General features: G+C 30.9%; 1 protein-coding gene across 2 annotated transcripts; it reads right to left on the reverse strand.

Annotated features, from left to right (window-relative positions):
* Positions 1-606: 606 nt before the first annotated feature.
* Positions 607-10,832, reverse strand: LOC139528567 (uncharacterized). Of its 2 annotated transcripts, XM_071324599.1 has the most exons (7): positions 10,728-10,832; positions 10,204-10,288; positions 9,862-9,883; positions 6,439-6,756; positions 5,867-5,982; positions 3,805-3,991; positions 607-1,925 (listed from the first exon to the last, which is right to left on the reverse strand). In XM_071324599.1, exons 4-7 carry the CDS (start codon positions 6,743-6,745, stop codon positions 1,669-1,671), a joined length of 867 nt encoding a protein of 288 aa, XP_071180700.1. In that variant the 5' UTR covers positions 6,746-6,756; positions 9,862-9,883; positions 10,204-10,288; positions 10,728-10,832; the 3' UTR covers positions 607-1,668. The 2 variants fall into 2 exon arrangements, with proteins under 2 accessions (XP_071180700.1, XP_071180699.1); XM_071324598.1 differs by lacking the exon at positions 9,862-9,883.
* Between the last annotated feature and the right edge of the window lie 3,600 nt (positions 10,833-14,432).

Raw genomic sequence — 14,432 nt, forward strand, 5'->3', positions numbered from 1 at the left:
GCAGGCGCTGCTAAAATGGTGCTACAAAGTTCACAATTTGGAAGTTTACATCATTTCTTTTATCATAAAATTTTGTTTTCAACCGAGCTTTATTGTCAATTTATATAGGTAAGTCAAGATATGAGAATGGCTTTCATCTATTTGCTATAAATAAAGTAACACGTTGGCAAGAAGAGGAACACAGTTGGTCAGCATATGACGGATTTTAAACATGTTAAAGTTAAATCGTTTATTGCGCATATTTGCTTTTTTTATTATAGAATTTAAGTATAAGTATAACATTCAAATATAAAGAAAAAAGTACAACAATAAAAAATATGTGTATATTAACATAATATAGAATAAATATAGAACAAATAAAAATTTTAAATATTTAAATATCTGTTACATTTTTAACACAGTTGACCGTTTATGCATCATGATTTAATGTATTATAGACAATACAACTGGTTGCAAAATGTATTTCATTTTTTTTCAATTGTAAAGACAAAACTTGTTATTAAAAAAATCCCGTAGGAGTAAAGTCTACTATTTTATATATACTAAGTAGACTATTAATTCTCAGAATAGCTTGGAATGTCAATATACGTGGTTGTATTAAATTTGTTTTATCTTAACGTTAGAACAACAATAAACACTGTATGCTATTTAACTAATCCCTCCACGTTTGTACTGTTCTGGTCAACAATAAATGATACACAATGTTAGGTATGATTTAATGAATATAAAAGATAGCTTATTACTTAACGTTTTTACTCTTCTGGTTAACACTTACTGATATATAGGCAAGATTCAACTAATATAAAAAAAAATAACTAACCCCTTAAAGTTTGTTTTATACTGTTCAGAATGGCTATTAAAGGCAAGATGTCTTAAAGTATCAAAATGCGTATCCGAATATAATTATAGATTCTCGTTCATCATCTCAACGAGATTGTTTTTCTCGCTTGAGCCGGTCGAGTTGAGATGACCAATGATTATCTGTTTTTCGCTATTTTACTTATCACTACGGTGTCAATTTCATGTCAATTTCATTAGCAACGCTACGTGCGTCCTTAGTTTCTAGCGATAATTGTCCATCTCAAGCGAGTAGCATGATATGAAAAATTATCACAAAAAAAAAAATAAATAAAAATGCACAAAATAGCGATAAAGAAAGATACTCGATTAACGTTTTCTTATCGAGTCATCTTCTCTTCGTATATACAAATTCATTTGCAACCCAATGTTAATCAAAATATATATGTAAATGTTTTACTGAATAAATATATTCCGTTTTGCAGTGATTTAATACATATAACAGAAGTCTGATATTATTTCCCTTTTCAGTTAAAACGTTGCTTTACAATTCAATACAATTCAATAATTAATAAACAACAGAATATTTTCATAACAAAAGTATTCTTATTTTCTTGAAACTGTAAAATATTTCTAAATTTTTCGTCTTTTTGTAAACATATTTTCATTCTTTTTAATGACTGCTAAAATCATTTATTTAAAAATTCATTTTACAATGTATCATTTCTGTTTTTGAATTCAAATTTTAAAAAAACACAGGAAAAACGTAATTTGTTACATTCTTATTTACATAAGTCATGTCCCTTCTTTCATGTACGTAGAATATCCAACAAAGAAGCAGCGGTAAATATCCAGGAGAAACAATTGCATTTAGCACCGAAATTCCTGTTTAATAATAATACATTTTGTATATTGGCATTTTTCTCGGTTTGTTAAATGAATTCTGTCATCTGTATTGTTCGGGTTTTCCGGCACATGAACTGTTGTGTTATTTATGGTGGTATATCCTTTTTGTTTTATCACTAGGTATAATACTATAACAAAAACCATGAAAACGAACATGAAAATGGCTACAATCATTGTTATGAGCATTTTGTCGTTTAAGAGATTTCCACCCTTGTTCTTAACTGAAAAGTAAGTAATATAATGTTTTATTAGTGACATAAAAACAAGACATTTAGAATGATTGCAAAATTAACATCTCTCCACCAGAGATGTAGATCGTAAAGAAAGCAAGACTGTCTTCATACCATGATTGTGTTCATATCGTATAAATATATGCATGTGTTACATTGTTGACAATTTACCAAAAATATGTCTGTAGTCGTAAATGTATTCCCATCAACAACAAATTAGAATGAAATTCAAAACAGTGTGGCTGTGGCCATTGATTGAAAACATTCAATTCATCCATTGACTGGGACAATTTAGTTGAACGTTTGTATGTAACGACCACTGCTCACTATGTACTTTTTAAAGACACTTCAACTATGGGGTCACCCAAGGTTCTCAACACCTTAATAAAGTAATTCGAAAAATTAATCAGAAATAACACGATGTTTTGATTTATACCAATTATATAAATCAAAACATAAAGGTTATTCCTGATTAATTTTCGAATTATTCTATAATTAAAGGCGTTAAGAAACCTTTTGTGACCCCACAGTTTAAATGTCTATCGTAGGTATGTCGTGAACAGTGGTCGTTACAGACAAACGTTCACATAAATTGTCCCAGTCAATGGATGAATTTAATGTGTCAATCAATGGCCACAGCCACACCGTTTTAAATTCATTCTAATATGTTTCGTAATACTTAAATGTAGAGTATAGCTGTTAAAGTACTTGAGATATTGAAACCTTTGCTCAAAATATAAGCTGATTTCCCTATTTTTTCTGTTTTGACTTGTGGACAACATCATAAACCCAACGTCATAAAAAATCTTCAACCCCCCCCCTCCTTCTCCCCCCAAGAAACAGACATGATAAGATTATTGTGAAATGTTTTTTTTTATGACTTTGACAATATTTCTTACATGCGATTTTGGAAAGTTTTATGCTGACGGATAAGTAGTGCAACCAAATCTTCTTAGAAAAAGTGCACAAGATGTTAAAATGATTAGGTATCAATATATGAAGTCCAAATATTAAGGACCGGGTTAAGCCTCAATGAGTTGTTTCCCTAATGTAAAACTCAATTACAAAGTGCAATGTGTTATGTGAAAATTTAGACAAAGCATATCAACTACCAATTATCATTTTTGTATCCATTAAAACAATTAGACAAACAAAAATGCATCCCTATGTTTATCGGAGACTTCTCCAAGAAGGGCACTGACCAAACGATATTAAATAATTAAATGAATGAAAACATGTGATTGTCATGCATACAAAACGTTTTTAATAAAAACATGTTTGACCGAAAAATTGGAGAATACTCGACTTTCATATATTTGAGAACAACTATGTATAACAACAAATAGGACTTAAACAGAACAGCCAAGCCCTTTGTTGTAAAGTTACATACTTTGAATTCACTTATTTTACTGGGTACCTATTTTCGTGGATTATTTATTTCTTGGTTTTGTCGAAGTTCGCATACACGACTATAGGACATTCGTTATTCGTTGAACATTTAATTTTGGGTCAACCTTTACCCACGAAATCCACGAAAATTTGTATCCAACGAATAATAATGAATCCACAGTATAATAAGCTATAGCCTGTCATAAGGTATATTCGATGAACTTGACACTATAACTGTATTGTTGTTTTGTTTTATTCTATACAATGATTGTCAATTATGTGTTTCTTTATTCCATTTATCGTTTTTCCTGTGGTGATAGTGTTCACACATCTGTTACAATACTTAAATATTGGTGCTTCCAACTTCTGTTTACCCTACATGTATTTCTATTGATTAGAACAATGCGGCAGATAAAAATTGCATATATGTATGTGAGGAACACACAAACTCTTAATGACAGAAACGTTATAACATACAGACCTGTTTCTGGACAAGTGTGGAATTGTTTTCTGCCAACTTCAATATTCTTAGTACCAATCCGGCATGAAATCAACATGTCACCACTACACACATCACTTTTGAAGACATGCTCCAGACTCATATTGGCAGAAAATAGTTTGCCATTTTTCGTCTTTGATACTCTTATACGTTTTGCAAAGTTTAATCTCTAACAAATTAAAAGAAATTTATTAGAATACTTGAAATATCATAGTATTGAAACTATTATAACATACATACATTATATCCTCAACTATGACATGAAATGGTACAATGCAAGCAAACGCTCGCATAAATACAAGTAGTTATCAAAGGGCATTAATGGGCTATTTACACTTTTGTAAATTAATGTTTGAAATCTTAAAGACGAATAATGAAAAAAAACGATACAAATACGTTTTTCTTATTATGAGAACATCAGCAAAAATTTCGAAAGTACAGTACAAAACTTGTTTATTTTTTATTTTTTGTTCTTCTCTCCTCCTTGTTGTATTGCTGTAGCACTAACCTAAATTATACTCTCTTATTCAGCATGTATTCATTATCATGCGAGTTTACCTTTTCGTTAAGAATACAATTTGTCAGTAAATGTACGAGGTAAAACAATACTATAATCCTACTGTCATAGGGTTTTTAATGTAAACTAACCTGTTTTTGTATTGTTATGACTTACAATTTATGACTAAAATTAGCAAAGACCTATCTAACAACATTTGATACAAAAAATTAACAATACTTTTAGATATATGGATGATATATTGGCTCTCAATAATGACGACTTCAGTATGTATACCAAAGAAATATATCCTGTTGAACTTACTTGAAATAAAGCTTATACTAACAATGACCACTGTCCGTTCCCCGAACTTGATATCTATATCATTAACGGGAAGCTTAATACAAAAAAAATATGATAAAAGAGATGATTTGTCATTTTCTATCGTTAATTATCCATTTGTAGATGGTGACGTTCCCTTGTCACCATCTTATGGTGTTTATATATCTCAACTTGTACGATTCGCTCGTGTATGTAACAATGTATTAGATTTTAGCGAGATAATTTTATGTAACTGAAAAATTATTACACCAGGGTTTTCGATATCAAAAACTAGTCAAAACATTTACTAAGTTTTATCATCGGTATAAGGAAATTATTCGTAAATATAACTCAACATGCAGACATCTTATACGTTCAGGTATTTCACATCCAATCTTTTATGGTAATATTCTTTACAAGTACAAAAATGTTAGTATTCACCTCAAAAGCTTACAAAACCTTTAAACAGACTTATTTAGAAGGGATATAGTCACGATACTGTTGTCAGGTCATTAAAGATTGCATATTTTGATTTTAATATTGATTCACTGATAGGGTCTTTGCATCGGAACTAAACACATTTATTTAAAAAACAATTGTTGGCATGACACGGTTTATATTTTATGAAAGTATGATACTAAACCCCTATCGGGAGGGATTGTGCCTGATGTTCATATGATGAAGACATAATCCTTCAACCAGTTTAACTGAGGTCTGGAGCTGGCATCTCAGTTAACTGCTAGTAGTCTGTTGTTATTTATGTTTTATTGTAATTTTATTTATTTTCTTTGTTACATCTTCTGACATCGGACTCTGACTTCTCTTGAACTGAATTTTAATGTGTGTATTGTTATGCGTTTACTTTTCTACATTGGTTAGAGGTATAGGGGGTTGCGATCTCATAAACATGTTCAACCCCGCCGCAATTTTGTGCCTGTCCAAAGACAGGAGCCTTTGAACTTTGCTAGTCTTGTTTGATTTTTAATTTTAGTTTCTTGTGTATAAATCGGAGTTTAGTATGATGTCCATTGTCACTGTACTAGTATACATATGTTTTAAGGGGTCAGCTGAAGGACGCATACAGGTGCGGGAGTTTCTCGAAGACATCGAAGACCCATTGGTGGCCTTCGGCTGTTGTCTGCTCTATGGTCGGGTTGTTGTCGCATTGACACATTCCCCTTTTCCTTTCTCAATTTTACCAAACAGAATACAGGACTATAAAGTTACCTCAAATATGATTTCACAAACCGGTATCGGCCATACTTTCACAAAAGTTATGGTTACACTAAAATGTCCATGCCTTAGACTTGATACTACAGTTGTTGATTCCCTTGAAGGTAAATCTACAACATGTATTAAAACAATCAAACTCTCAATCTATACATAAAATTAACTCATCATAGATACCAAGATTGAAGTTTGATATTTGCGCCATGTGCGTGTTTTGTCATCAAATAAGGTAGAATTTTTCTATAAAAATCTTGATTTATTTGCCACAAAGTCCTCTTTTTCTATTAAATGCAATGGAACAGTAAAAAATAATGCTTTGCATCAAGTTTCCCCTTGGAATATGTACAAAATGGCCTATCTCTATTATTCATAATATCTGTAGTTTTGATACAATTGCAGTTTGAAAAGTTCGTACAAAAATGGCTACAGAAGGGTACATAAACCCCATATATATATTTGTTTGTGAAGATTCAATTTTACTGAATTGTACAAATGACTTTTGTAAATGATATTGAACAAATAAGGATTAGCAATGATATGAAACGAACATTCTATAAAACGATAGTTACATTCATAGTCTTTCTGGTTAAGATGAAGTGTTAATCGTGTGATATCCACACCAAAAACACATTTATATTCACAATTTACGTCCATCACAGAAAAGTTTCTAATTTTTAAGTTGTACTGATTTTTTTCTTTTCCTTTTTCTTCATTATACTTTGAGCTGTCTGCAGAAACACCATTCATACACAATAATGCATTATAAGGTCCACCTGACCAGCTTCTGCTGTGTGGTTTATCAAGGGGAATTTCGGTTTCGTTGGCCATGCATGCAAGTTGTACACTTTCTCCAAATACCACCGGTTTTGTTAACATAACTAAGTAAGCTGTAATAAATTAATTCAATTATAATATGAACGTAATGAACACACCTCAAAAACTCCTACACAAACACAGACACACATGCTTATTCATATTATTACTCGATTTATTTCACTTGACTGGGTGGAGTTTAACCGGTTCGCTCATAGAAAAAACAGTCCATCTATAGATAGGTGTTTTAGGATAAACTCATCAATGAGGTGTCCAGTCATTGTTTTTTAAATTCCTTTGATGACATTGATAGGTGATTAGAAATCAGTAATAATTATAAAGGCAATCCTCCTTATCACACACATCTTCAAATAGACTGTCCCTATGCAAATTGAAACGTAAGCTCCGCCCGATCAGTTGAAATAGCATTGGTAATAATATAGGTAACACTCCCAAACTTGTCCTTCCCCCTAAACGTGTCCGATTTCCCCAAACGTGTCTATTCTCCCTAAACGTGTTCTAAATATTTAATATTGCCCAAACGTGTCCGATTTCATTACCCCCAAACGTGCCCGATAATTGTTATTCGCCCAAACGTGTCCACTTTAAAACGCCATAATGTCTCGCGTCTTTTCGCGCTAATACATGCATGTCCCAAATGACATCAATAACGTTCACGGCATTTCTGTGATCGGAGACATAGTTGATAAAGTGGTCATTAATTAGCATTAGTTTATATAATGCTTGTTGTTACTGATTACCATAACTGAAAATTTAATCTGTAACATATGAATTAACTTTTGGCTGAAATCGCTTGTTGTCCAGTTGCAAGTACTTCATGCTCATTTAGAGCGAACATACACATAGTTCTAGTATAGATGAATTAATCGTTTACTATGTAAATTATATGATATCAATAAACTCCGGTCATTCAATTCAAATATTGCACGGCGGGCTTTCAGCAAAATTGAAGGTCGTACGGTGACCTATAGTTGTTAATGTGTGTGTCATTTTGGTCTCTTGTGGACAGTTGTCTCATTGGCAATCATACCACATCTTCTTTTTTATATTCACTTTTTTCAACAGGTCTGATATAGTAAAAGCTCTCCAAATCATTAACTGCGTAGTAATCATGTTTTTGAATAATTTTTAGGTTTCCAGCATCAATAAAGACACACGAACATGAGACATAACATGCAGTGACAAATATTTCATGCATTATTTGAACGACATCAGTAAATACTGATAGGTCATATTATCAGGCTTACCTGTATACGTAATTTGGAATTGCGCCTAAATTTTTACGGTTATTCGGGATAAATACTAGGTGGGATTTTCATTTCATAAATTGAACAGCGATTAAAAAGACCCGACTTTTTAATGACTACAGTAAGAAACTATTTCAGTCTCCAATATGTAATAGAGGCCGTTTTATGTGAAAGTTGCGGAAATTTAAAACTAGCCGAACGGACGCCCCAACTTAACCAAGGTTATTCTGCCAGTTTGAAAAATATTTTTTCTATTTTTTAATAAAATAGTAAAATGAGTATACGTTGATAAGAAAGCAATACCTAAATAACCAACGTATTTATAATATGGACAAGAATGATAATTCAAGTAAAAGAAAAATAATAAGCTTCATATAGACAATTTGGGGATTTGGAATTATATAGAGGCCATTTCAAATAAAAGTTGCGGGGAAAAATGTGCCTTCCAAAATACAACTTATGGGACATTATAAAGAGTGAAATGCTACAAAGATTTAAATGTTTAGAGAAAAAGAATTTATGTAATTTATCTTTATCTTTTAATGAAATAGTAAAAGATCGTAAAATGAGTATACAATAATAAAAAAAAACCAATAACCACAAATAACCTACGTTTTTATAATATGAACACGAATGATAGTTCCAGTAAAATAAAAAAAAACTTGATATGGACACGTTTGGGGGATTGGACACGTTTGGGAGTTTATTTTAAAATGGACACGTTTGAGCGTTTATACAAATGACACGCTTTGGCGGCCTTTTACAACTAGAGATGTTTTGCAGTTCAATGAAGTCGATGTGGACACGTTTGGGGGGATCAGACACGTTTTGGGGGAAGGACACGTTTCTGAGTTTTACATATATATTTTAAGGTCAAGAAAAAATGGCTATAATTTTAGCACTGTTTAGCAATGTCGTTATGGTAGTTTGTTGTATGAAACGCATTAAGTTCTTTGAAACAACCCTATCAAACTAAACGAACAGAAAAAAACTATCATATTTTTTACTTGGTCCAGGCTTTAAATTTCCTTATGCAGATAAATGGTTAACTTAAACTTTTTATACTGACCTAAACCTCTCACTTGCATGACAGTCGCATAAATTCAATTAAATGGAAAACAGTGTGTGAACAAAACAAACTGACATTATAGGTAAAAATGTCAAAAATGAGTACAACGTTCAACATTGTGTTATAATTTTAATCACTATTAAAACAAACAAATATGTCACCAACAAAAAACAGCATTATAGATTATAGACAAAGCATGAATATAGAAAATAGACCGTTGAATTTTCCGTTTGAATGGTTTTAATCTAGTAATTTTTGGGGCCCTTTATAGCTTGCTGTTCGGTGTGAACCTATGCTCCGTGTTGATAACCTTAACTTGACCTATAATGGTTTACATTTTTTAAATTGTGACTTGGGTGGCGATTTGTCTCATGGGCACTCATACCGCATCTTTCTATATCTATAGGATGATAACATAATGACGGGAAGTACATAAAAGGATATGGACTAAACAGTAATGATTTTAATTTACAAAGACAAATAATGAAGGAAACGCTTCACTCAATCCCAAGAACTTTCATGCAGTTAAATTCGTCGAATTCATTTTAATCACAACAATAAATGAAATTATCTTCTTATCTTTATATTTGATAATAAGCTCATATTTCTGCATAACATAAGCATCCCTTAAAAAGTGGAATTAGTTATTTTGTAGTATATAGTTCTTACAAAAATATAAAACTACACTAAAATAGTGTCAATAGAAAAAATAGGCAGCATAAGTGAACGAAGATACACATTCATATAGAAAATAATTGTAAAGTGCAAATTAGAATTAAAAAGAATGTATTGTATACTTACTGGAAGGGACAAAAAATCAAAAATATAAAAAAAATAATTACCTTTTTATGTAATCTTCATTATCTAGTTATTTCATAACAATAGGAATTAGATTAAATGAAACCAGAACATTATATTATTATCTTGTTCAGAAAAAAAACGACCAGCAGATACCACAAACTAAGCATCAATGTCGTTTGCATTTTTGTATGTTTATTTGAAACGTTAATATATTTTCTAAACCTGTATATAAAAAACAGGCTTTCATCAATTTCATGTATTTTATCCTGATAATTTATTATATCTTATGTGATCTGTATTTTTCTAGCCTTTGTTGATAATACTACGTTTATTTTGACTTTAACTCAGACGAATGACATTTTTTTTCTATAGTTTACACTTACCGCGTCCTCTTGCATAACGGTAAAGTAACTGAAAAACTATAACGTATTTCAGAATACAGCTCATTTTGATTGTATTTGGCTTTAACTAGAAAGAAACAATAACACTACGTTTATCACACCATATTGTATTTGTTTTAACCGTTGCATGTCTTTAAGTTATATATAATGTTTCTAATCTATATAATACAAAAATATGGTAACAAATCTTTTGACCGTCAGCTCTTTAATACAGAGGCAAATAATGTTTTATGAAATATCTAAATCATTTCAATACTTAAATTTCTCTATTTTTCGAAAGCCCGAAACAGTCACTAAGCCGTTTCGTAAATAGTCATTAACACGTCTTGAACAACGCATTTGATTTTTTGCGTTCCTACTGTTTAGGTTCTAGCGCCACTAACAATATTCATATCAATGAAAAGTACATCTGGTGAGCCAAATTATAATATTGGTATTTTTATGAGTATTTTATGAATGGTGTATACAGTTTTAAAACGTAAATTGAATTTATGTCTGTACCTTACCTTTCAACTTTTGTTCAGTCTTGTATCATACATCACGTGACAGTTTTGGGTTTTATTGTTTTGTTGTTGAAAACTTTAGGTCTATATTTAGTCATAAAAAAACCTAAAAGGAAAAAAATATTCTATTATAAGTCTAAAAGTTTCCATATCATAGTTTGTTTGTTAGAGCAATTTGAATATAGCATGTCAATATAGTATTGTGTATAGAAAAGACATTTAACTGGACTCGATATAAATAAGAAAAATGTTTTATATGGTTGAATATATTTATACGTGCGTATGTGTGCAGCGAAGTCTTACATTCGTGTTATATTCGTTCTATTTAAGGATCTTTCTAAACCTCTTTCCAAGTAAAAGTATTGTATCCGAAACCAAAATCGCGTTTCAAAGTTACTTCTGTGAAACAACATTTACAGCGGTTAAAATCGAATGTGCATATACGTGCCTTATCGTACATATAACGTTTACTCAAATTTTCTTTTGATAATTTTTAATTTTATTTATATGGGGACGAAGTCCCCTATTACAGTAGAAAATTCAATAATAAAAAAAAAAAATCGGGAAAATTTCCCGAATTTTTCATTGTATTAATCAACTCAAAATCGTTCAATTTTTTTTGTCGTGTTTTTTAATTTCCGGATCTTCGCAGAACACATAACTCTTCTTCCTTCCTCTGGTCTTGTTGTCGATAGACTTTGATTAGTCTAGTAAAATATAGGAACTCAAGGAACACAATACCAATATTTCATTTTTAATCATTCTTTGTCTTTGGTATGAATAAACGTTAGGCCTACCTGATGCATTGCGTTTCTTTGTTTACATTGAACATGACGTCATAACTTAAATAAAGTCATAAGTAAAATCCCTAACAACAAAACCCAAATCGGAAACGTTACGGTATTTCCGTATCTTTTTTTTAACAAATATTTAAAATACAAAAAAAATAATTACAACAAACTTCGTCCCCATTCACAGGTAATGCCTACCTCATATTATTCAAACACACTGACTCTAGAAAACAAGTATCTGGACATGAATAATTGTATTGACAAACAGTCTTCATTTCTATTTGAACCGCCTGAGCTTTTATTTTTGAAAAGTGGTTGTCTTTTTTTAATGAAGCCAACTTTATACAAAGACTTTTTTTAAACAGAAAAAAAGATGTCCTACATTCATACTTTCGCTTTATGTTCATCTACATATACATATTTCTCTCATCGACTATTACGTTGTCTGCAGGCACTGTTGTTAACATGTATCCTTATTTATTTCGAATAATAGATACTGTAGACACATATATATTTTCATTCATCATCTAGACATTCACAGTTAGTGTTGGTGTAGACATTTGATTTAGTTCAATTTTTGGTGTTTTTTTTTCGTTTTACCTATTTATTCACATACTGAAACATTCAAGAATGAAAAATCTCAATAATACAGGCAACCGGAGACCAAAAATTTAACGAAAAGACAAAGAACAGCCTCGAAAACTATACATAGAAAACAAGATATTAATTTTTTTTAAAAGAGGAAAAAAGAAAGAAAAAAAACTTGCTATATTCGCAAATAAAATAAAGACGGAAGACATTAACCACCAATATTTAACTCGTTCGAAAGGGATGCAAACAACCATATTCATAATACGTAAATATACAAGGGCCAGATAACCACATCTGTACAGACACCAACTATTGTGGTTTTAACGATAGTTATCAATATTGGCTCATTAATCTAGACCAGGTGGTCCCTAGGCAATCATACCATATCTTCAAATTGTTTTATTTATACGCTTTTCGAAGGATTTCTTATGGAGCTGGTAATTTTTTACCATGTCATAAAAACTAAGCTATGGTATTTACTCTATTTTTAAAAAAAAATGGAGTAGCTTGATATTACAACTCAAGTGTTTGTTTGTGTTTGAATTGTGTAGTATAAACAGTTGGACATAGATGTGCGACAAACAGCTTTTATCTACATATGTTATGCCTTATGGGTTATATTTAGTTATGGAAAATACTTTTTTATTTTTAAAAAGTTTCAAAATGAACTATTTTTAGCCAAAACTTTGTTGTTTGTGTTTTTCTAAAATCTTCTTTGCTTAATAAATACTGAGTACCTTCTTTTTCTGCATGCAACACGCGAGAGAAATAGTTCGTTTTCATTAAATCAGCCTTTGTTTACTTTCAATATCATCAATTATCCCCAACATTTCTTTAACATTCTGTTGCTGTTTGTAAGTTTATTTTTTAATTTGATTTAATTTAATTGATTTAGATATATTTTTCTTAGATGAAATAAATCAATGTTTACCTTGAAGTAATGAGTTCAAATATCCAAGAGGTATATAAGGCAAATTATTTAATATTTATTCTGTCGTCCATTCATGCACATCGACCAATAAATTTAATTATATTGTTAATTGTGTTCCTTTACTTTAAAATGTTTGTATATATTTGATTTTATCATGATATAATTTATTTCACACAATGTTTGATTATATCGCACGTGGCGGCTGCATCTTACTAAACAATTTGACAAAGATTCAATTCAGTGATGCTAGTACACTTACCTTTATACATGAATTGTGAAACTAAAGATTTCGTGGTAAATACGCGTATATATAAGGTTTCCGCTATAAATATATACAATGTAATAAGTTGTATTTTACGAACAAAGAAGACATGTCGAATATAATGAGTGTAATTTATATTTAGCATTGGTGTGATTAGGTATATAAAAATACCAACGGGACACTCAAACTCAAACTTCAATACATGCATGAAAATATGGATATTGTGTTATCATGTTTCAAGTTTTAATGCCAAATTTGGTTACGTTATGTTATTGAAGCACGCATTAGTTAAACGCACACAGTTTTGCAAGCAAAAACTTATAATTGAATGAAATATAAAGATATAGGCATATAATCATATAACAATGCCTTTTGCCTCGATTAGTGAAAATCAAATGATGCATTATGATATCTTTGATCAGTGTATTCTCAATACTAATGGTTTATAGCAGAGGTCGATTACTTCACAAACGCATCCAGTCACCCTCCGCCTGTAGTTTACGCAATTTCTCAAGTTTTGTTTAAATCTTGATTTTGAATAGTCTTTAGTTCGTTGAGGAGAGTTGATCATCGATTAACTACAGCTGCGTCTAATGTTGTAAAAACTGTTAGGTTGATTGTACCCATGGTAGTCGTTAACTTTATATGCGAGTTATAAGGCTTACTATAAATCATAAGATACTAAATGTCCACTAGCAACGGTGTCGATGTAGAGCATATAATTGAAAAAAAAATTTAAATATATATGTTGACTTCTGAAGCGCATTTTATTATTAACGGTCATCCGGACTGTTTAAACCAAAATTATTGAGCGATATGCAAAGTTATTTTTGCCATTTAATTTATGTCTTATTATTCCTCAGGAACTTGTTATTCAGTGAATGTCGTGTGCTGCTGTTTATTACCTGATTGTTTGCTCATTATTGTGCACATGAACGAGGTCGTTAGTGTTCTCGTTTAAGATATATTATATTTGTCATCTCGTTGCCTTTTATAGAGTACTATACGGTATGGGCTTTGATCATTGCTAAAGGCCTTACGGTGAATTATAGTGGTTAATAAATGTGTTATTTGGTGTCATGCATGTGGAATGTTGTTTCATTGGCAATCATACCACATCTTTTATTTTTAAT

This window comes from Mytilus edulis, chromosome 6, assembly GCF_963676685.1.
Source record: "Mytilus edulis chromosome 6, xbMytEdul2.2, whole genome shotgun sequence".
Lineage (NCBI taxonomy): Eukaryota > Metazoa > Mollusca > Bivalvia > Mytilida > Mytilidae > Mytilus > Mytilus edulis.